This window comes from Mustelus asterias, chromosome 19, assembly GCF_964213995.1.
Source record: "Mustelus asterias chromosome 19, sMusAst1.hap1.1, whole genome shotgun sequence".
In the NCBI taxonomy this organism is placed as follows: Eukaryota; Metazoa; Chordata; class Chondrichthyes; order Carcharhiniformes; family Triakidae; genus Mustelus; species Mustelus asterias.
The window spans coordinates 73130761-73154880 of NC_135819.1; the positions used below are offsets into that span (position 1 = coordinate 73130761).

At 39.9% G+C, this 24120-nt stretch overlaps 1 protein-coding gene across 4 annotated transcripts in view; it reads left to right on the forward strand.

Moving 5' to 3' along the window:
- Positions 1-24120, forward strand: part of usp6nl (USP6 N-terminal like) — a 211268-nt gene that overhangs the window by 170402 nt on the left and 16746 nt on the right. For all 4 annotated transcript variants that reach the window (XM_078235858.1, XM_078235859.1, XM_078235857.1 and 1 more), the window contains 3 exons: positions 4824-4889; positions 16043-16142; positions 18789-18941. In XM_078235858.1, the coding sequence (XP_078091984.1) occupies positions 4824-4889; positions 16043-16142; positions 18789-18941 (319 nt within the window). The remainder of the gene's footprint in view (positions 1-4823; positions 4890-16042; positions 16143-18788; positions 18942-24120) is intronic.

Consider the following 24120-nt stretch of genomic DNA (forward strand, 5'->3'; position numbering starts at 1 on the left):
AGCAATAAAAGGACATTTTAAGCAGGCAGCTGGTGCCACAATGAAAAAAAAACTGCTTACAAACTGCACAGAACCTGATTTAGAAAAATACAATTCTTAAAAGGTACAGTAGTGTCGCACACACGTTCCTGATATAGGAATATTTTCGTTTGAAAGTCATAGATGATACCTGGGAAGAAACACATTGGAAAACATACATTCTTCTTTAGGTTTCTTAGCTATTTTCAGATTGTTGTGCGGCATTTATACTTCTGCTACCAGTCTTGAATTAATAACTGCAGTCTGTATTCTGGCCCGGTGAAAAGCACTACCAAGTTCCTTAACTGCAGCTGCTAATTTCCTGCCCAGTGAAAAGCTTTGCTCCTCTCCCGACAGCTAAATTGTGAAGTTAGGAAGTTGCCATCCACATTCTCTAAACATTTCCACTAACTCTAAATACTATCCACTGTGATCTTTTTCAGAGTTGGGTGTGATTTCAACATTACTACGAAGCAAAAATCACTTTGCGGTGATGCTAAAGTTGTCTTATAAATATAATGTTGGTTATTGCAAAATAATCTTTCATTAAACCAGAGTTCTCTCAGAACATTTTTCAGCTCTGTAGGTAACTTAACTTGAATGTTCACTGTGAGAGGTTTATGTGGCACAAGGTTAGAACTTTCTGGGAACTGAGTCATTGAGCAAGCTCCCTAGTATTAGCAGGATGGTAATTAAAGGGCTGTCTGCAACAAGAGTACATAATAGAACATAGAACATTACAGCGCAGTACAGGCCCTTCGGCCCTCGATGGTTTCACAGGTCGGCGCAAGAATCTAAAGCCCATCTAACCTACACTATTCCAATATCATCCATATGTTTATCCAATGATCCTTTAAATGCCCTTAATGTTGATGAGTCCACTACTGTTGCAGGCAAGGCATTCCACGCCCTCACTACTCTCTGAGTAAAGAACCTACCTCTGACATCTGTCCTACATCTATCACCCCTCAATTTAAAGCTATGTCCCCTCATGCTCGCCATCACCATCCGAGGAAAAAGGCTCTCACTGTCCACCCTATCTAATCCTCTGATCATCTTATATGCCTCTATTAAGTCACCTCTTAACCGCCTTCTCTCTAACGAAAACAGCCTCAAGTCACTCAGCCTTTCCTCATAAGACCTTCCCACCATACCAGGCAACATCCTGGTAAATCTCCTCTGCACCCTTTCCAATGCTTCCACATCCTTCCTATAATGCGGCGACCAGAACTGTACGCAATACTCCATGTGCGGCTGCACCAGAGTTTTGTACAGCTGCAACATGACATCATGGCTCTGAAACTCAATCCCTCTCCCAATAAAAGCTAACACACTGTACGCCTTCTTAACAACCCTATCAACCTGGGTGCCAACTTTCAGGGATCTATGCACATGGACACCGAGATCTCTCTTTCTCTTAAGGAGAATCCCAAGGCATTTTATTCATACGTTAGGAACAAAAGGGTTGTCAGGGAAAAAAATCGGACCTCTCAGGGACAAAAGTGGGGAATTATGCTTAGAGTCCAAAGAAGTAGGGGAGATCCTAAATGAATACTTTGCGTCGGTATTCACAAAGGAGAGGGATGTGTTGACTGGGAGTGTCTCGGAGGGGAGTGTTGACCCGATAGAGAAAATCTCCATTACAAGGGAGGAAGTGTTAGGTTTTTTAGGGAATATAAAGACTGACAAATCCCCAGGGCCTGATGGAATCTATCCAAGGCTGCTCAGGGAGACGAGAGATGAAATCGCTGGGCCTCTGATGCAAATCTTTATCTCGTCACTGGACACAGGTGAGATCCCAGAGGATTGGAGGATAGCTAATGTGGTCCCATTATTTAAGAAGGGTAGGAAGGATAACCCGGGTAATTATAGGCCGGTGAGCTTGACGTCCGTGGTAGGGAAGTTGTTGGAGAAGATTCTTAGAGATAGGATGTATGCGCATTTAGAAAGGAATAAACTCATTAACGATAGTCAGCACGGTTTTGTGAGAGGGAGGTCATGCCTCACTAACCTGGTGGAGTTTTTTGAAGAAGTGACTAGAATGGTTGACGAGGGAAGGGCCGTGGATGTCGTCTATATGGACTTTAGTAAAGCGTTTGACAAAGTCCCTCATGGTAGGTTGGTGCAAAAGGTTGGATCTCATGGGATAAAGGGGGAGGTGGCTAGATGGGTGGAGAACTGGCTTGGTCACAGAAGTGGAGATGCCGGCGTTGGACTGGGGTAAGCACAGTAAGAAGTCTCACAACACCAGGTTAAAGTCCAACAGGTTTATTTGGTAGCAAATACCATAAGCTTTCGGAGCTTGCTGCTCCTTCGTCAGGTGGAGTGGTCTCTGTTCTCCAACAGTGCACTGTGTCTGTGCACTGTTGGAGAACAGAGACCACTCCATCTGACGAAGGAGCAGCAAGCTCCGAAAGCTTATGGTATTTGCTACCAAATAAACCTGTTGGACTTTAACCTGGTGTTGTGAGACTTCTTACTTGGTCACAGAAGACAGAGGGTGGTAGTGGAAGGGTCTTTTTCCGGCTGGATGCCTGTGACTAGTGGCGTTCCGCAGGGCTCTGTATTGGGACCTCTGCTGTTTGTGATTTATATAAACGATCTGGAAGAAGATGTAACTGGGGTGATCAGTAAGTTTGCGGACGACACGAAAATGGCTGGACTTGCAGATAGTGAGAAACATTGTCAGAGGCTACAGAAGGATATAGATAGGCTGAAAATTTGGGCAAAGAAATGGCAGATGGAGTTCAATCCAGATAAATGCGAAGTGATGCATTTTGGTAGAACTAACGTAGGGGAGAGCTGTACGATAAATGGCAGAACCATAAAGGGTGTAGATACGCAGAGGGACCTGGGTGTGCAAGTCCACAGATCCTTGAAGATGACGTCACAGGTGGAGAAGGTAGTGAAGAAGGCATATGGCATGTTTGCCTTTATAGGACAGGGCAGAGAGTATAAAAGTTGGGGTCTGATGTTGCAGTTGTATAGAACGTTGGTTCGGCCGCATTTGGAATACTGCGCCCAGTTCTGGTCGCCACACTACCAGAAGGACGTGGAGGCTTTGGAGAGAGTGCAGAGGAGGTTTACCGGGATGTTGCCTGGTATGAAAGGGCTTAGTAATGAGGAGAGATTGGGTAAACTGGGGTTGTTCTCCCTGGAAAGACGGAGGATGAGGGGAGACTTAATAGAGATGTATAAAATTATGAAAGGCATAGATAGGGTGAACGGTGGGAAGCTTTTTCCCAGGTCGGTGGTGACGTTCACAAGGGGTCATAGGTCATAGGGAGGGGGGTGGGGGGCGGAGAGGAGGAGGTTTAACACAGATATCAGAAGGACGTATTTTATGCTGAGGGTGGTGGGCGCCTGGAATGCGCTGCCAGGCAAGGTGGTGGAGGCGGACACACTGGGAACGTTTAAGACTTATCGAGATAGCCACATGAACGGAGTGGGAATGGAGGGATACAAAAGAATGGTCTAGTTTGGACCAGGGAACGGCGCGGGCTTGGAGGGCCAAAGGGCCTGTTCCTGTGCTGTATTGTTCTTTGTTCTCTCTGCTCATCCACACTACCGAGTATCTTACCATTAGCCCAGTACTCTGTAACCCTGTTACTCCTTCCAAAGTGAATCACCTCACACTTTTCCGCATTAAACTCCATTTGCCACCTCTCAGCCCAGCTCTGCAGCTTATCTATGTCCCTCTGTAACCTGCAACATCCTTCCGCACTGTCCACAACTCCACCGACTTTAGTGTCATCCACAAATATATTAACCCAGCCTTCTACGCCTTCATCCAGGTCATTTATAAAAATGACAAACAGCAGTGGCCCCAAAACAGATCCTTGTGGTACACCACTAGTAACTGAACTCCAGGATGAACATTTCCCATCAACCACCATCCTCTGTCTTCTTACAGCTAGCCAATTTCTGATCCAAACCGCAAAATCACCCTCAATCCCATGCCTCTGTATTTTTTGCAATAGCCTACCGTGGGGAACCTTATCAAACGCTTTACTGAAATCCATATACACCACATCAACTGCCTTACCCTCATCCACCTCTTTGGTCACCTTCTCAAAGAACTCAATAAGGTTAGTGAGGCACGACGTACCTTTCACAAAACCGTATTGACTATGCCTAATCAAATTGTTCCTTTCTAGATGATTATAAATCCTATCTCTTATAATCCTTTCCAAAACTTTGCCCACAACAGAAGTAAGGCTCACTGGTCTATAATTACCAGGGGTGTCTCTACTCCCCTTCTTGGACAACATTTGCGATCCTCCAGTCTTCTGGCACTATTCCTGTAGACAACGACGACATAAAGATCAAAGCCAAAGGCTCTGCAATCTCCTCCCTAGCCTCCCAGAGAATCCTAGGATAAATCCCATCCGGCCCAGGGGACTTATCTATTTTCACACTTTCCAGAATTGCTAACAATAATATAATAAGGAAACAAATATCTCCCATTGGAAGCAAATTGAGCATCTGGAAACAACTGTAAAATTTATTTGTTTCCACTGCTTTCCAAATAATTTCTCATTGTAATTAATAAGTAAAAGGATTCTGATGATAGAGCTTCAATTCAATTTTAAAGGAGCATCTTGTTTAATTAGAATGGTTTCCAAATTCATGCTGTTTAATCATGAGGAGCTCTTCTTTACGCTGCTAATTGAGTGGGATAATGGCATGGATTCCCAGGATCATAGGATTTTTTAAAAAATGAGAGCTTGTGACATATGTCATTCTTGCTTTTATGAAGTGACAAATAATATGAGAATTTAATATTCACTTTTTTTAAATAACAGGATTCCCAGGATGTGTTTACAACGTTGTATACCATGAAGTGGTTCTTTCAGTGTTTTCTGGACCGTGTAAGTCTGAGGAGGATTTTTTTGTCTGTGGATACAGTGAACTTTGTTAATTGCATTAATGCTGCAGTCAGTTTAATGTCTGGTGGACAGGATTGTTGGTATGGGACTTTCTTATCACTCTGGTACCAACATAGTCTTGAAAATTGACCTGTTTACATCTGCATGTTTCTCTCTGTTTTGCATAATGTTCTTTCTGTCTGTTCTTGAATGACAGCTGCAGCATTCTCTAATGGTACTTTCTATATTTGTAAATGCAGCTAACACTTAAATTATTTTTTCACTTGATGCAAATTTTTTGATGGAATAGTCAATAATGAAAGCATTTCGATGAGCTGAGACGTTTTTCTTGAAAAGAGTTATAAGCTTGAGGAACTTGCAGACCGCTTTGTTGAACAATAAAAATATTAGATCACTGATGGCTCAGTGGAGTATTGCACTAAGTCATATGGTTCTCTTCTACACTCATCAAATTTGAAACCATTTCAAGTACCTCTTGATTGGCGAATGGAAAATTGGCCAGAATTGCCACTCCTGTTTGTTCATGTATGCCCCCTACTGTAAAGTGTGTGTGGATATTACATAAGGATTGATTTGCACTGTGGCGAATTAACATCCCTCTCTTGCTCATTTGAATACCTATCTGAACTGGAATTGAATAACGTTCGGCTGATACACTGAGAGCTACAGCTGTCCATTGATGTATTCGATGAATTGAAGGTAGAAAGTAGGAATTTGACTCTAAAAGAAAATCAGAATATTGTTGCAAGACATTACTGATCTCTCTTAATCAGTAACATAATTATGCATTGTTTTTTTTACTGTTAAAGGTTCTGTGAGGGACTGGTAATGCTTAAAGAAATAAATTAACGGACAGAAGTACCCCATGAGATTTTACTTTTTTTAGCAAACAAAGTTTATTGTATATGTAGAAATTAAACAAAGCAAACACTAATAACTTAATATCGCTTGTAAAGACTCATGATATAAGTTCAGTTCAACGTATTACTTATTGGTTTCCAATAGCCTACTGCTGTGGTTTCAAACTGCAACCAAGCGGATAACTCAGTTGCAATTAGATTCTTGTAAGTAAACTGCCTTTTACTGAGAATTATTGTGGATTTTTTCTTGTAGCTTCCAGCTAAACAGATCTTCCAATTGTTTTTCCCTTTATTAACTTTGTCTTAAACTGAATACCAGCTCCCAATCGTAGATTACATTATGGATGATAAATATAGCATTTACTCTACCTCGGGTGTAAAGTCTGGCTTTACCTCTTTACTTCCAAGGAGCCACAAACTATGTAAGACACAGTTTCTTAGTGGCTTTTTCAAATGTCAACCAGTCATGTCTGCTGGCTATGCTCTCATTGAATTCACAGACAGGAACTCAAAACAACAAATCTCACTTAAGCTCACAGCAAATGACACCCACACCCTGATATACCTGTTCCCAGGTATAAATGCGGTTTAACTATCTTTTAATCCCAAAGTTTTCCTCAATTATTGGAAGCCACAAGAATAATTCGGATCTTTTACAGTGGCATAGTGATTAGCACTGCTGCCTCGCAGCACCAAGGACTTGGGTTCAATTTCAGCCTTGGGTGCCTTTCTGTGTGGAGTTTATACTTTGTCCTCATGCCTGCGTGGGTTTCTTCTGGGTGCTCTGGTTTCTTCCCACATTCCAAAGATGTGCAAATTAGGTGGATTGGCCATGCTAAATTGCCCCTTAGTGTCAAAAATGTGCAGTGTAGGTGGATTAGCAATGATCAATACATGGGATTACGGGGGTCAGGCAGGGAAGTGTGCCTAGGTGGAGTGCTATTTCAGGGGATCATTGCAGACTCGATGGGCTAAATGGCCTCCTTCTGCACTGTAGGGATTCAGTGGATACTTTTGCTAAATAAGTCCACTTGCTGTTTTTTAACTGTCACCCCTTTACTCTAACTTTGTGCAGTAAACACAAGCTGCCATTTGAAATTTAGTTATTCTAAGTCTATACAGTTTGCCAGCTCTCAAAGTTTAACCAGGTTTTTCCCCCACTAAATTTACATTTAAAATTCAATTTCTAAAACCATAAAGCTATATCTTTAGAACATATGAACTATGACATTAGGTGTATGCAATAATACATACACTGTTCCCAGAGCTTGCTTCTAAAAGCAATGCCCAAGATTGCAAGACTTAGCTGTTTTTATGAGGAAATACTTTTGAATTTACAACCATTTAGAAAGATGCGGATTAAACCGGGATAGTCAGCACGGATTCGTGAAGGGCAAGTCGTGCCTCACAAATTTGATTGAATTTTTTGAGGCGGTAACTAAGTGTGTTGATGAAGGTAGGGCAGTTGATGTCATATACGTGGATTTTAGTAAGGCATTTGATAAGGTCCCCCATGGTCGGCTTATGATGAAAGTGAGGAGGTGTGGGATAGAGGGAAAGTTGGCCAATTGGATAGGTAACTGGCTGAATGATCGAAGACAGAGGGTGGTGGTGGATGGAAAATTTTCGGATTGGAGGCAGGTTGCTAGCAGAGTGCCACAGGGATCAGTGCTTGGTCCTCTGCTATTTGTGATTTTTATTAATGACTTGGAGGAGGGGGCTGAAGAACATAAGAACATAAGAAATAGGAGCAGGAGTAGGCCATCTAGTCCCTCGAGCCTGCCCCGCCATTCAATAAGATCATGGCTGATCTGACGTGGATCAGTACCACTTACCCGCCTGATCCCCATAACCCTTAATTCCCTTACCGATCAAGAATCCATCCGCGCTTTAAACATGTTCAGCGAGGTAGCCTCCACCACCTCAGTGGGCAGAGAATTCCAGAGATTCACCACCCTCTGGGAGAAGAAGTTCCTCCTCAACTCTGTCTTAAACCGACCCCCCTTTATTTTGAGGCTGTGTCCTCTAGTTTTAACTTCCTTACTAAGTGGAAAGAATCTCTCCGCCTCCACCCTATCCAGCCCCCGCATTATCTTATAAGTCTCCATAAGATCCCCCCTCATCCTTCTAAACTCCAACGAGTACAAACCCAATCTCCTCAGCCTCTCCTCATAATCTAAACACCTCATCTCCGGTATCAACCTGGTGAACCTTCTCTGCACTCCCTCCAATGCCAATATATCCTTCCTCATATAAGGGGACCAATACCGCACACAGTATTCCAGCTGCGGCCTCACCAATGCCCTGTACAGGTGCATGAAGGGTGGATCAGTAAATTTGCTGATGACACCAAGATTGGTGGAGTAGTGGATGAGGTGGAGGGCTGTTGTAGGCTGCAAAGAGACATAGATAGGATGCAAAGCTGGGCTGAAAAATGGCAAATGGAGTTTAACTCTGATAAATGTGAGGTGATTCATTTTGGTAGGACTAATTTAAATGTGGATTACAGGGTCAAAGGTAGGGTTCTGAAGACTGTGGAGGAACAGCGAGATCTTGGGGTCCATATCCACAGATCTCTAAAGGTTGCCACTCAAGTGGATAGAGCTATGAAGAAGGCCTATAGTGTGTTAGCTTTTATTAACAGGGGGTTGGAGTTTAAGAGCCGTGGGGTTATGCTGCAACTGTACAGGACCTTGGTGAGACCACATTTGGAATATTGTGTGCCGTTCTGGTCACCTCACTATAAGAAGGATGTGAAAGCGCTGGAAAGAGTGCAGAGGAGATTTACCAGGATGCTGCCTGGTTTGGAGGGTAGGTCTTATGAGGAAAGGTTGCAGGAGCTAGGGCTGTTCTCTCTGGAGCGGAGGAGGCTGAGGGGAGACTTAATAGAGGTTTATAAAATGATGAAGGGGATAGATAGAGTGAACGTTCAAAGACTATTTCCTCGGGTGGATGGAGCTATTACAAGGGGGCATAACTATAGGGTTCGTGGTGGGAGATACAGGACGGATATCAGAGGTAGGTTCTTTACGCAGAGAGTGGTTGGGATGTGGAATGGACTGCCTGCAGTGATAGTGGAGTCAGACACTTTAGAAACATTTAAGCGGTTATTGGATAGGCACATGGAGCACACCAGGATGATAGGGAGTGGGATAGCTTGATCTTGGTTTCAGATAAAGCTCGGCACAACATCGTGGGCCGAAGGGCCTGTTCTGTGCTGTACTGTTCTATGTTCTAATATAATTCTTTAATTGTCAAACTGGAAATTTATATTCTACTGTCACTGGCAGAATGATTTCTCTGGGGAATGGGCAATAGCTAAAACGATCAAGTTCACAAGCAGTACCTTAAATATGAAGGTTTACATTCAGAATGAAAAATCTATTAGTCTCCACCTTTCCCTTAGCTGAACTACCCCAAATATTTCCTGACATTACTTGGATTATTTAGCAAAACTTCCCCAACAGTGATGTTAGGAAGTTCACATCATCACTAAAACAGAACCTTGCATTATCACTGAAGAGGGAATTTTGCATAAAACATGATCAACTCTTCCTTCCGAAGCAAAACCTTTTTCCACTAAGCACAAAGAAATAAACAGGTGAAGTCCTGTGGAATACAGACAAATGTTGCTCGTTAACTGGTTAATTGGAGGCAACTCTGATTTGCATTCAGATCTTTTTCCTTATGAAAGTGGTTAGCACTGCTGCCTCACAGTGGCAGGGACCCCGGCTCGATTCCTGGCTTGGGTCACTGTGCGGAGTCTGCACGTTCTCCCCATGTCTGCATGGGTTTCCTCCGGGTGCTCCAGTTTCCTCCCACATGGAGCACACCAGGATGATAGGGAGTGGGATAGCTTGACCTTGGTTTCAGATAAAGCTCGGCACAACATCGTGGGCTGAAGGGCCTGTTCTGTGCTGTACTGTTTTATGTTCTATATCATTTATCTTCTGCTGTGCTGCTTGTTAGATTTGTGACAACAAATTATGAAGTCAGTTTGTCATTTGTTAGTTATGTCTTAACTTTTAGGTTACACATCATGGCTTCCAATGGGGTTTCGAGCTTTTTCACTGAAAAATGTCATTTCAAATAATTCTAGCATAATACTGTATCCTATTGCTATTCCCTGCTGTCTCCACCTCCCAACACTCCAGGCCTTTTCCTTTCTCAAAGCATTGGCTCATGCTGAGATGTGTCATTAGCACTGGCTATCTTCTGCTACCTTGTCCGGATGACTTTTATATTTTAAATGTGTTCCTAAACAGCAAGTGACAAATGGCTTTTTAACCATGATCAACAGTGAGGGTCATCACAACCAAGCATGCCACATCCAACATCCACATGCATTTACTTTCCAATGGAGGTTTATCAGCAGCAATCATGAGTGCAAATGCTGGCCAATTTGTGTTTTAAATTTAAAATAAAAAATTAAGGTGTATAATGTGTCACATTGTTTGTTTAGTTATCACATTGGTAGTTGCCAAGCATCATTCATGATTTTAATTTATCTCTCAACTGTATCTCTATCTGTTTTCTGGAATCCTTATGTGCCATTGTACCTCGGATTCTCAGTTTGAAGATCCAACTCTTCGTTTCCACAGCTTGAATTTGACAGTTTCCTGCAGGCTTCTTTTCACATCCTGATAGCTTAGACTTGGGCTATGATCCAATATATGAAGACACTATCAGATTGCAATTTCAGAGTAGAATTCAACAAGCATTGAAGATTTTACTTTGAGGTAACAATCACGCTCCCGAAGGTTCGTAAATTATTTTTGTAGAGCATATAAATGGATAGTGTAAGAGGAAAACTAAGAAAATAACAAATTAAAATTTGATTATCAGGAATGATATATTATAAAATTGAAGGAAAAGATTAAGAAAACCAATGTCAATGTTAAGTTAGTTAATCACATGAAGAAAACGCAGAATGAAGGGCAGAGCAAAAAAGATGGAAATCAAAGGGAGGAATAAATTTAAAAATAAGTTGAAAAGTAATTAGAAAAGGAAGAAACAAGAGGGACAAATACATGTTTATTTGAAATAAGGGTACATAAATGAACAATAGTAGAAACTTTTAGAAAAGCTGACTTAGTGGCTTGTGATTGGTCATTTTCTGCCAAGCAAAAGAAAGTATCAACTTAAGCAATTAACAATGCATGCACATCATTTAAGGTTTGTATTAATTTTAAAACCCATGATCATGCATATGAATGAAGTGTGTGGATGCCATGAAACCATTAGGTGTGTTGAGAAGCATCAGGAGAGTCTAGTCTGGTGTCCAATATAATTTAATTCCAAAATAAATTTTGATAATTAAATCCAGAATGATTAAAAGTTTACAATCCTGAATTTGTACCTTGCGTTTTAGTGCCTCCCTATTGCCCAAATGAAACTTGCAATGTGTAACCATGGTTAATTATAATTCATTAAATAATTGACCACAAATCAAGTTGAAATACCAGGGGTAGGCGAATGCGCTTTACCCTGATGTAATCAGGCATTCTGCAGACAATCAACCTTTCATTTAAAATGTCAAAGATATTCACTTTGAATACATTTTATTTTATGATATTTTGTGCAGAAGCAATTCCTGGCATTTTAGGAGTGCTGTGGCTTGCATTGACTCATTTTGAAGAATGTCTGTACTCTAGGCTCTCAACATTTTTGCATGCAAACCAGTGTTTCAGATAACACACTTATGCTTTGTTTAAACAGCCAAATTTCTGTGTGAACGAGCTACGCATTCATCTCTGGGTTGCCATGCTGAGAAGTATTAACCCATTTCCTTCCCTTCTATCTCCAAGTAATGTTGATATATAAAACATCACTGTTCTTTGCATGATTTAATTTATTGATATGCTGGCACTTACTAAAGGGAATACATTCTCTTTGCCTAAATAATTTAGTTTTTAAAAATCTGAAGGTGGGTTTGCAATCTCCTGAAAGGTCAGAATGCAGAGTAGATTGGTGGGGCATGGGTTCATCACATATTATTTTACAATCTTGGCCACATTCCTTTGATGCTGAATATCGAAGACATTTTTCCATAGGGAAATTCAGAAAAAGAGTCATTCCAGGAGTTTTGCATAGGTTGAGTCCAGTGAGTTATATGTTGCTAGAGTTACTGAGTGGCGTTGTGTACTGCAGATTGAGCAGGAATTATCTTTAATGTAGTAAGACATTCCAAGGAGTGTCATCAAGCGGAATTTCATTCCAAGCCACGTAAGGAGATTAATATGGTAGCTAACAGTGTTTTAAAGAAGGAGAGAGAGGCAAGAAGGCAGCAAGGGAAGGAATTTAAGAGCAGAGTCTCCAGTAGTGGAGTGAATAAAATCGGGGCTGCTCAAGATGCCAGAATTTGAACAGTGTAGATAACTTAGAGGGTTGTGGGGCTGGTGGAAGTTAGAGACATTGGGAGGGGGTGAGGTGCGAGGACATGGAGGAATTTGGAAAAAAAAATGTTAATTTTAAAATTGAGGCTGTTCTGAACTGAGAGCCAGTGTGGACCAGTGATGACAGGAGTGATGGGTAAACAGGATGGTGTGAGTGAGGAAATCTGTAAGCTTTATTTAGACTAGTATTTCAGTTCGGTATTCATGAGAACTAAATGTTAATCCTAATTGGAATTATGATCCAAATTGCTTTGACCTAGATGCTTTGGCAAAAATTATCAGCCCATCCATTAGGAATGCTTGTAAATTAGGAAGCCCAGACAGTTCAAGCTGTTAGAGAAATCAAGAATGAGAGAAGTGGGAAAGTGGGTGTTAAGTTTTCTCTGCCAGCACATGCTGCGTTTGCCTAGGCTGGTACTCAAATTGAATAACTTGTAACAAAACCTCACTTGCCAGTCTGTGTGATTGTGATACCAAAAACTACAAGGTGTATAAAACATAGCAGATGCCCCATTTGCAGGCTCCAGGTTACCTGTAGACGTGTGGAATCTCATTTATATGCAGCTGAAAACTAATTATTTCTGTAGATTTGTAGTTAATTCATAATAAAAAATCTTTAGTGTAAATAATATAATCTCCAATATTGATACAAAGCTCTAGTCTCTCATCTGTCAATGCTATGTTTAAATGAGTTCTAAATGTGGCTCCATAAGGTGTTTGTAAACATCTAATGTATATCAGCTCTGTGCAACTGCTGTTAGGAGAACAAAGATTAGAACAGTATACATTTTAGTTCTTATATTCGAAACTGAATGTCATCATCTTACTCGAATGCAGCTTTTAATTTCCTCCTTTATGGTAATCTGTTTAATTTGTAATTTGGCTCATCAGAGCGCAGAGAAGTAACATGCACTGGCGATTAAGCCTGCATTTATATTCAGTATTTCCGAACAGTGCAATAGTTCAACAGCAAGGGACCAATTGTCAGGATCTTTATAAAACTGCCTTTAAGTCATGTGCTGTATAACTTCATAAGTTTGGGTGAAAAACAAGCAAAACTACAGTTATGTAACTGCACAGAGAGATAAACTGAAAATAAATCAATTTGATACTCTTTGATTTTATTTCAGTAGAAAGTTTTGCACTGTATGTTTTTACTTCCATTTACTTGAGTAGTTATTTCCTTTTGTAGCCAAAAGAAACGTTTGCCAAGTGGCTCCTCCTGTTCATGTTAGGTATCATAATGAAAGTCTACACAGATCTCCTCCATTAATTTAAATTAATTGTCCTATTTTCTTTTTACCCGAGTTTTTCAGTGTATCAAGTTTTAGACAAAACTTTCTAAACCAGATACTTTACAGACAGATAATTTTGTAGTATGCCACAGAATTGGTTTTAAATTGGTATGGTGAAGATTATGTTTGAATAGCGCAGTTTTTTTTGCTGCAGTGTTTATGAGGAGGAGACATATAACGTATTTGATCTGAAGAGAGAGCTCTTAAGATTTGCAGAGGCAACTTGTGACACTATTCACATTATCACCAACATGGTTGCTAAACACCCATGTCCTGTAGTCTTCAGGTAAATAAATTTTAGTTGTCTGGTGGATTGCACCCAAGAATACTTATAAGAACTAAGGGAGGAAACTGCAGGAACTGTGACACAAATCTTTAGACATCTGGAAAGCTGCGTGGAGACTAGAAAAGGGCTGGTTGTTCCCACTTTTAACAAGGGTAATTAAGGAGGTCCAGCTTATGCAGACTGGTGAGTTTGTGCATTGTGGCTCAAGTTACCATTTGGAAGATAAGATCATGGAGAACTGGTCAGAAATAAAGTCATAAAATGTATCTAATATGGATTCATGAATCATAGCAAATTTTAGTCTTGTAAGTGGATGTCTTGGATATACAAATAAAAATCTTAATACAAAGTTACGTTGCCCACCTTAAAAGGATTTCTTTGTAATTATTTAGACTTTGTGTATTCAAATATCTGTCATATTAAATCCATAGAATACATACCTTGCTAAAGCAGAGAAGTCACATGTGAGCATTGTAAAATAATGAGGGGCATAGATAAGATAGATAATCAACATCTTTTCCTAAAGGTAGGGGGGTCTAAAACTAGAGGGCATAGGTTTAAGGTGAGAGGGGAGAGATTCAAAAAGGTCCAGAAGGGCAATTTTTTCACACAGAAGGTCGTGAGTGTCTGAAACGAGCTGCCAGCGGTAGTAGTAGAGGCAGACGCAATTTTGTCTTTAAAAAGCGTCTAGACAGTTACATGGGTAAGATGGTTATGGAGCAATATGGGCCAAACATGGGCAATTGGGACTAGCTTCATGGTTTAAAAAAAAGACAATGTTGACAAGTTGGGCTGAAGGGCCTGTTTTCATGCTATAAACCTGTATGACACTTGTTTTGTATGACTGCTGTCAGCAATCAAATTAACTCAAAAGCATCCATTAAAAAATATTTTATCTTCCTTTAAACACTATTCTTCTGGACTCAAGTCATTTTTTGGAAACCTTTTCAGATTAAATTGTTCTTGTTTCCTTTGTACAGATACTTGTTTTGATACATGGGGCAATATTGGCCGTTCCAAAGCTGATTAAATTTAAAATTTAATCATGAATCTGTGACATTGGGCATAAAACAGCATGATTGAACCAGATGTGATGTGGTACATTGCTTCTTTTATAGAAAACAGATTGTATATAAAATAATGGTACTTAAGTCTGAAATAATGTTTGAACCATCAAATTAAAGAGACAGGATGGTGCGCTTCAGGCTAGTCATTGAATTTCCATTTACATTAATCAGCTGAACAGCAAATTTATCCCAAGGGAACCTTTTACTTCCATCTAATTCAATCCATAATTCTACAGAATTGCTCTTCTCTAATGAGCAACACGGCATATATCTGGAGGGTCAGTAATTTTGTACATTAAACCTTTTACAGTCTTAAATATAAATTTAAAACTGATAATGGTAAAGTATTGCGCATTAGTTGAAAATGTTTGCCTTAAGTTTGTAATGAATGAAATTGATACAACAGAAGTATACTTAGTGATAATCAACTTGTCTCTTCTAATTTCTTGTTAATGTTATAAAGTAGTTGAAAAGACAAATAGAATGATCACTTTCATTGCTAAAACAGTACTGTACAAGTCTCCAGAGGTTTGACTAAAATTTTACAATATCCTGATTTTGGTCACTTCTTGTGCAGTCTTCAGTACTGGTTAACACACAGTCATACACAGAAATTAGAACAAATGCAAAGAAAACCAAAGTTGCACTCAGCTGTGAAATGAATGAACATATTGAAGAAACTCTAGCCATATAGGAAATTAAGGGGGACCTAATATATGAACCATATCAAACTATTTAAAGCTGCAGCATGGTTCCCAGAATATACTGTAAGCTAGGAAAACAGGATCAGAAAATTGTGAAAAATGAACTTAATTGGTACATAGTCAATATATGTTCTTTCAAATGCAAGTTATTTACCCAGTACTGATAGTATGACTAGTCTGTCCACACGGAAGTAGTAATGACAACTTCTGTTTAAGTGGTTGGATCAACACTTTAAAAAAAAAGTAATCATAGCTGCAGCTATCTATCATGCTACAATTTTATTTATTGCACAGTATTCCTGCCTTTATCTTTGGATTTCCTTTTACTTGTGTTTATTTACTTGTCACAAAGGATCTTGATATTTTCTATCTATAAATATTGGTGAAAAAAGCTGTTAACTCTGACCGCTATTCAGCACAAAGGAAATAATTCTAAAGCAGACAAACAGCTTTTTAGAAATATTATGTAAACCCTTAATCATTTCCAAGTGTATTTATATATCTCTGTTTTTTTTAACCTTGTCACAGACTCCCTTCACGCTAACATTGAGGCTATGGGATATCTACATGCTAGAAGGAGATCGGATTCTCACAGCAATGTCATATACTCTTCTTAAACTTCACAAAAGTAAGATAATTTCATTCACTATTCACACTCTTGGTTTCTTTGTCTCCTTTGCAGCTAACAATGATCCAATTATACTCCACAACCTGAACTTCTTTACTTTGCGTTTTCCAAACTGGTGGTCATGGGTTTAGGTAAAATCTAATGACTACATTAAAAGAGAACAATTTTGTGTGCTCATAAGCATATAATTATCTCAAATCACATTTGTGTAAAATTAAGTATTCACACCTGCTATTCTTGACTGAGGCAGGTAATCAGTGACAAATGGTGTATATTTATTCTCGTTGTGGACTCCCATCCACGAGACACTTCATCAAAACTAGTATAGTTTCACTTCAGTTCCAAGGCTTGCATCAGTTGGTATTGTCTCCTTTCATTTATACTGAGCTGGAGTCAAACTGAGATCTCAGGATAAAATAGTATTCTTGAAATTTCTTCCTGTACATCCACTTCTTTCTAGGTACCACACCCCTCTATTACCGCCATTATGTCATCAAGCAATCGTCCTTTATGTTTAAGCCTTAATAGTGAATACCAGCAGACCATTTAAGTGTGGAGTATATCTCGGCAGTGATATTTTTATCAGATATTTACATGTGCACCTTGCTATGCATTAATCACTATTTCTAACCGGGAGCAAGATTCTTTATTTAGTTTTGGGGCCAATGGAGCCAATTATAATACCCCATCTGAACATGGAGTTAGCAATACTAGGGATTGAATTTTGGACTTTCAATGCTTACAATAAGTGTGTTTATCTATGAAGCTTTGGGGCAGGGATGACGTTTTTTAAATATAGTTAAATCTTTTAAACCAAAGCAATTCACTGCTTATTTAACCCTTTCATTGCATTCTGGGCACTCAACTGGAAGGTTACATGAACTGTTCACATTCCTTTATAGCTTTGAATGCATATGCTATCCCTGCTTATCCAGCAGGATGAAAACATTCCATTGCTTCTTAAAGTGGAATGGATTATCTACAAAACATCCCAGCTGAGAAAGTGGCAAAGCGTATTTGTTTTTTTAAATTTGTGAACATGGCTAAATCTTGGGGGAAATTGTAGTTGGGGACATTGTCTCCAGAAGTTTGGCAGAGGTGCCACTGGAGCAAGCAGCAAGTCATAATTGTAATTTTTTATAATGAAAAATGCAAGTTGTGTGACTCGGTATGTATTTTTCCAAAACGATTTTGTTAGTACTGGGACAAAAATAATAGGATTGAACAATACTATGTAATACTGTTTGATATGGTTAGCCAAGTGCAATGTTAGCTAATGTAATTTGTTAGATTTTAAGACCTAAATCAGCCTTTGGGGGCAGAAATGAATTAATAGTAACATTCAGTCTCCTAGAAAGAGTTCACCAGTTGAGGAGCAAAACTACACTGTTGGAGCTGGCATTATTAGCTCCATTAGACCATTAAACCATTTTACTCGGGAAGGTTAAAACTGGAGAGTAGTTTGACCTAATGGTTACAATGTCTGTGCATTCCGTGGTGTGTTATGCTGAAGCAGTTTGGACCATGTTGTCTGCATTATATTGTGTTCCCGTTGGTTTTGCCACCTGTCCTGTTTTGTCATCATAGTTATTGTATTTTTGCATGATGAATATTTTACTCAATCTCTTTCTCTCCTTCCCCACAATTACTTTCTTTCTGCATAGGGAATTGGGCCATTGTTGGACTACTTAACTAATACTAATAGCTCTCAGTATTTTACCCAAATTATATTCTTCAATTATCCTAGGCCATGACCACCAGCAAGGTGGTCAGTTGTTTAATGGGTGGCAGAGAAGTGTGTGTGTGTGGTGTGTGTGTTTACCTGACGCGTCTTATGGATATGTTATTAAGATAGCTGAGTCTCAGCTGTGGCCTTGCCATTGAATAGTCGTGAAATACATTGTATTTAGGATTACATAATACGAATGAATGGCTGGAGAAATGCTAGAATTCTGCTGTCTTGCTGTCTACCATGGCATCAAAACTCACTATTTATCTTTTTCCTTCGCAGCACGGTGGCACAGTGGTTAGCACTGCTGCCTCACAGCATCAGGGACCCGGGTTCGATTCCAGGCTTGGGTCACTGTCTGTGTGGAGATTCCACGTTCTCCCCGTGTCTGCGTGGGTTTCCTCCAGGAGCTCCGGTTTCCTCCCGCAGTCCAAAGATCGCGGGTTGGGTGAATTGGCCATGCTAAATTCTCCCTCAGTGTACCCGAACAGGTGCTAGAGTGTGGCGACTAGGGGATTTTCACAGTGACTTCATTGCAGTGTGAATGTAAGCCTACTTGTGACTAATAAATAAACTTTTACTTTAGGTCAGGGATGTGAGCATAGGAGGAGGGGGAGGAGGAATGTATGTTGAGCAGAGAAGCAGCTAAGTATATCGGAAATATATTTGTGATGGTGATTTTTCAATATGACGAGTTCTTGATTTCTGTAGTATAACTAAGCAAAGGCTGACCATTTTACTTGAAGGTTGAAACTGGAGAGTACATTGCAGCAGAATGCTCCTGTATGTAAGGGTACTTAGATTCCTCACTTTGTTAGCCAGAAAATAGTTAGTAGTTCAGAAGGAACCAAAGAGAAAGCAAGAAAATTCCTTTGCCTCCAAAGTGGTAACAAAAGACTGTTTGTTTATTTTTACAGAGCATTTGATGAAGTTGTCAATGGAAGATTTGATAGAGTTTCTGCAAGAGTCTTTGGCCAAGAACTTTTTCTTTGATGATGACTTTGTTGTAGAACAGTTGCAAACCTCAATGTCTGAGCTGAAGCGTAACAAGCTGGACTTGCCACCACCAGGTGAGATTTCCAATATAACCATTAATAATAAAATAAGTTGTACTTTGATATCTCTTTCAAATGATTAAATGAAACCTTTTAGTTAATCATCTTAGGACAAGATTATTATCCTGTTTGTTCATGTATCTGTGATTCCCAGCACATCAATGTTTCTGTTTTTCTGGAGGTACTGAGTATTAAGCAATGCACTTGCATCCATAAAGAAGGACCATTTGATCAATGTTCTTGCAAATTACTGAGTTGTGCATTTGGCAAGCAGGTCAAAAGCAGCTCAAGTAAAATCCAACAATTGGATTGTCTTTCCATTCTCATATCTGTGGAATATTGTACAGAGAAGTTAAATTTAACAGGAGAATAGTAATAGAAAATTTAAAGCCTGGTTCGATGATTCTGCTACCATCAGATTTTTTTTGCAAACTAGCCAGACACCTGGTGGGAATCGAACTCTCCCTTTGTGTATTTATCTATTGTGCCACAGTGGTTTTCAATATTAGCTGCTGAACCAACAATTGGGATTTCGAGCTCATGTACTCTGGATCACATTATTTCTTATCTGAAGTTCCATCTCATCTGAAATCCTTTCACACTGCCCTCAAAAATGGTAGAATTACATACTGAGATCTGCTGATTCTGTAAATCATATTTTGTTACTTTATTTAATGTAATAGCAGCAACAAATAGTTTTCCAACCCTCTCTTTAAATACATGTTCAGTTTGCTGGGACTTCCTCCTGACCGTGTATTTTTAAATCAGTCAGAATAACTGAGTTAGCATCACCACCAATACGTTTATGACATTATTACTAGACATTATAGAAGTTTAGCTTTTTATATACATTTGCTCAATCAGCAGCTTAGCTGCCTGCATGCTGATTTCATATGGAGTTTTTCTGATTTTGTGAATTGTTGTTCTGAGACCATAATGTGCGTGATTGAGGGCATACACTGTTTGTTCTTTTAGTTTTATTTTGAAGAGTTGAAGTTAAAAATCATAACTTAGTTAGAATCCCGACAGAATCATAGAATCCCTACAGTTGGGAAGGAGGCCAATTGGCCCATCGAGCCTGCACCGACAACAATCCCACCCAGTGCCTTTCTCTCTAACCCCACTTACTACCCTGATAATTGCCCTGACACCAAGGGGCAATTTAGCATGGCTAATCAATCTAACCCACACATCTTTGAACTGTGGGAGGAAACCGGAGCACCTGGAGGAAACCCACGCAGACACACAGAACATGCAAACTCCACACACAGTCACCCGAGGCTGAAATTGAACCCGGGTCCCTGGCGTTGTGAGGCAACAGTGATAACTATTGTGCCACCATGCCTTCCAGTCTTGTGTTACGCTACGATACAGTATTAGTTTCAAACATTCACCTACCAATATGTGCTCTCAGTAGAGGATATGTTGGACAAATAAGCCGAATAATTAAATATGGTATAGGGGCTTCTTGTACAAAGTTCTGGAAAAGTTCTAATTGCTGAGATGAAGTTATGACTACTTTTTACAGACTCCAATTCCAGATGGAATTAGTACGTCAACCCTTTGTTTTAAATTAATACAAGCAAAACATATGCCTTAGTTCTTTGGCAATCTACATTCTTTAAGGGAGTAGTTCTCCACTGTCCACTTTACAAAAAGATTTGAGGCAATCATAATGATTTGTTCCATCTTGTCTAACTCCTGAAATTCTGTTGAATTCCTTTTCTAATTTGTCAGGTGGTCACAGAATTTGTTTGGATGGAACCCTTTCAAACCCTGTTTGGCCTGTTGTTGGATTTTCTCCAGGTTTGGGATGTGCTCAGTAATTTTGTTCTTTAATTTGGAGGACCACAGACCCAGTTTCAGCTTGAACACATTCACTGATCATGTGTGACACGTCTCCGTCCTTCTCCTGCAAACCATGGTTCAGCTTATTCAATTTTGCACTTATGCCCGTAAGAAAAGCCAAGTCTAACAACCACGCGTTATCTGACAGCACGCTGTACACCTCATTTCTTAATTTAAGAAAGGTGACAATTTTCAGGGAGCAGATCTAAAAATCTCTGGAGGACCTTTCCTCGACTTAACCACCTGACATCTACATGAAGGATTAGTTCACTGTAGGTGGCTTCAAACTCGTCAAGTGATGATTTGAACAAGCGATGTTGCAGAGCACTGGTACGAATTGAGTTGACAATCTTGACAACTGTCATTACATGAGAAAAGTCAGTAACCTTGTTTGCTCGAGCTTGTCGGTGGATATAACAGTGGTAATTGACAAAAAAGGGGAATTCAGGATAATTTTTACTAAGTGCAACAAAGCCTGCATTGACACCCAGCGTTGACAGTGCACCATCAGTTGTGATGAAACCAGTTTCTTGATCAGAATTTTTTCCCCAGTCGCATACATTTTAAATTCATTGAAGAAATCCTGGCTTCTTGTCCTCTCTTTGAGTAGTAAAAGAGTGAGGAAGTCTTCCTTTGTTGTTGCATCGTTGAATGCCATGTGAACGAAAACCATCAGCTAGGCTATATCCTTCATGTCCAGTAGGTGGCAGGAAAATTTATCCATTACAAGTCTGACGCAAAGAACTGACAATATTCATTTATTTTTTTCCTTAAAAATGTGCTTTATTCATTAAGTATTTAAAAGTACATTAATTTTCAAGTCAAAATGTTTTGTAGAGAATATGGAATAAAATTCAATTTGACTCTAAACAGCATGTTCCATTCTCAGGTGCCTCAAAATAATTGTAATATTTACAGTGCATGTTGCATGTCAGGCATACAGCCTGAAGGCAAAACGTTTCAAATTGAAGATTACAAAAAATGCAGTAGAATTCAAATTTTCTCTATCCAGCTTGTTCCACTCTGGGGTAGCTCATTACAATTTCAATATTCTTGATATTCACAATATTCATTCCATGTCAGACATAACAGCCGAGGGCTTTTACAGCAATTCCAGCCCCTCAATATGCTATGGCTGAAAGGCCTTTAGACAGCAGCCTTTCTCCATTGCACCCCTGTGGCGGCTGCCCCAAACTTTTGTGTGTTCCTCAGCATATAACCCAAACCTTGGAATATGCCAGTCTGCAACATTCGGTCGAGGGCAGCTCTTTTCACTGGAAGACCAGCAGGTTTCAGGCAGATAAAAGAGCGTGTTTCACCAAGTTGATGGTCCTCTGGCTAGATGTGCATTCGTATGATGTTTGTCTTTGTGTACGTCCCTGGAAACAGCTGATCGAGCAGAATCCTGTACCACAGAGCTGCTTAGGACGAGCAATGATTTAAAAACCACTGCATCTCTCCCCAGACCTCCTTTGAAAAGACACTTTTCAAAAGGAGGTGGACAAAGTACGAAAATGTTCATTATTGCTTTATTTGTTGTGTTGACAACCGTAGAAAGCTTGCCAAATTACTGTCCTTTCTGTGTTCTATTTTAATCAATTCACAAACTGGTCAACCTGTTGTATTATTTAACATGCTGCCAAAACAGCAATTTATTTGAAAACAGTTGCATGAAATGTTCAATGTGGTATTTGGAAAGCAGAGAATTGGGGGAACTATTAAGTATAATTTTAATATGTAATTGAACTGTGCCTGATCCTCAAGGGTATTGCATAACAAGGTTTCCTACTTAATATTCTATTGTTGATCGTAATAGTTTGGAATATGTTTTTTCTCATTTTCTTTTATGCTTGTTTTAAAAATGTTTTTATTGAAGATTTTCCATTTTACCACACAACGCAACAAACCCCAAAATCTAGTACAGCACAAAATAATCATCATTCCACACATACAGAAAAGACTAGAAAATATCATTACAATTGCTTCTGATTATCAATTACAATTCATTATAACCATTGCCTCCCTTCGCACGCATAATGAAAGGATATTGCAAAGAGTTATTGCATATTAGGACTGAGCTATACAGCATAAGGGAGTCCTTGTGGGATCAAATGCAGCTTAGTGGCGCCTAAAACAGCACCCCAAAACCTTTAACCAATGAAAGGATATCCCATCAGGACATCAGGATATGATCCCCAAACCCAAGATGTGGTATGACAGTGTTCACTCTCACATAGAGGATAACAGGAGCAGAGCTGTACAGCCTCACAGGAAAAATGTGGATAAAATGGAGCCCAGGTATCTAAACCTGTCCTCAGAGAACAGGATACCTTCCACTGGGGAAACCTAAACCTCAAGAAGAGGAGCTGTTTAGAGGGAACATATTGAGGGAAGACAAATTACCCCACTTTGAATAAAATAGTATACTTTCCACACCTTCCAAATGTGAAATTTCAGAATAGTTGTACCCTTGTCTGCACAACCTAAGAAAGTAAGAGATATTGACACAGATAAAAGAAGAACCCAAGGTGCCGCTCGGGACCCACCATTTGCCGAAAAATTTAACCCATTTTACCACCAAGGAGACCACACCAACCAGAAGAATTGTGAAGACATCCACAGATGGGGAGTTACAATCCTCTTCCTGACAAGATGAGGAAAACCCTGTAGGACTATATATAAAAGTTTGGAGCCTATATCAGCACCCCATTTACCCAGATAGCAAAAGGAACACCAGGATAAGACCATAGATAGACATAAGATGTGGTTTGACAGTGTACACTCTTGCATGCAGGATATCAAGAACAGAGCTACACATCTCTGGGGAGGACAACTTACTCCCTTGTCTAATATATTCGCAACAGGATCTGGGAACTGATATCAAAGTAGCTACTGCCCTAACCTACCCAGCCAAGATGAGCATAGAACAATAATTAAAAGGACAGACAGGTCAGGGCTACTCACACCACCCCTGGGCTTCAAACAAGTCAAACTTCCTCTTTTTCCAGTCATCAGAGGTGCCACTCAGTGCCCCGCCATCAACAGATTCCACCCATTTTCCCCTCGTCCAAGAAACCCTAGCAACTGGAGGTGTAGTTGTCCAGATATCTATAATTGGGATATCTCGAAAGGAGAAGAACCTCCTCTTCCCAACAGCATCATGTGAATATGTCTCTGTTGTTTTGCTTATTTGCACATGCAATATGCTTCCACATAGAACAAAGAACAATACAGCACAGGAACAGGCCCTTCGGCCCTCCAAGCCCGTGCCGCTCCCTGGTCCAAACTAGACCATTCTTTTGTAACCCTCCATTCCCACTCCATTCATATGGCTATCTAGATAAGT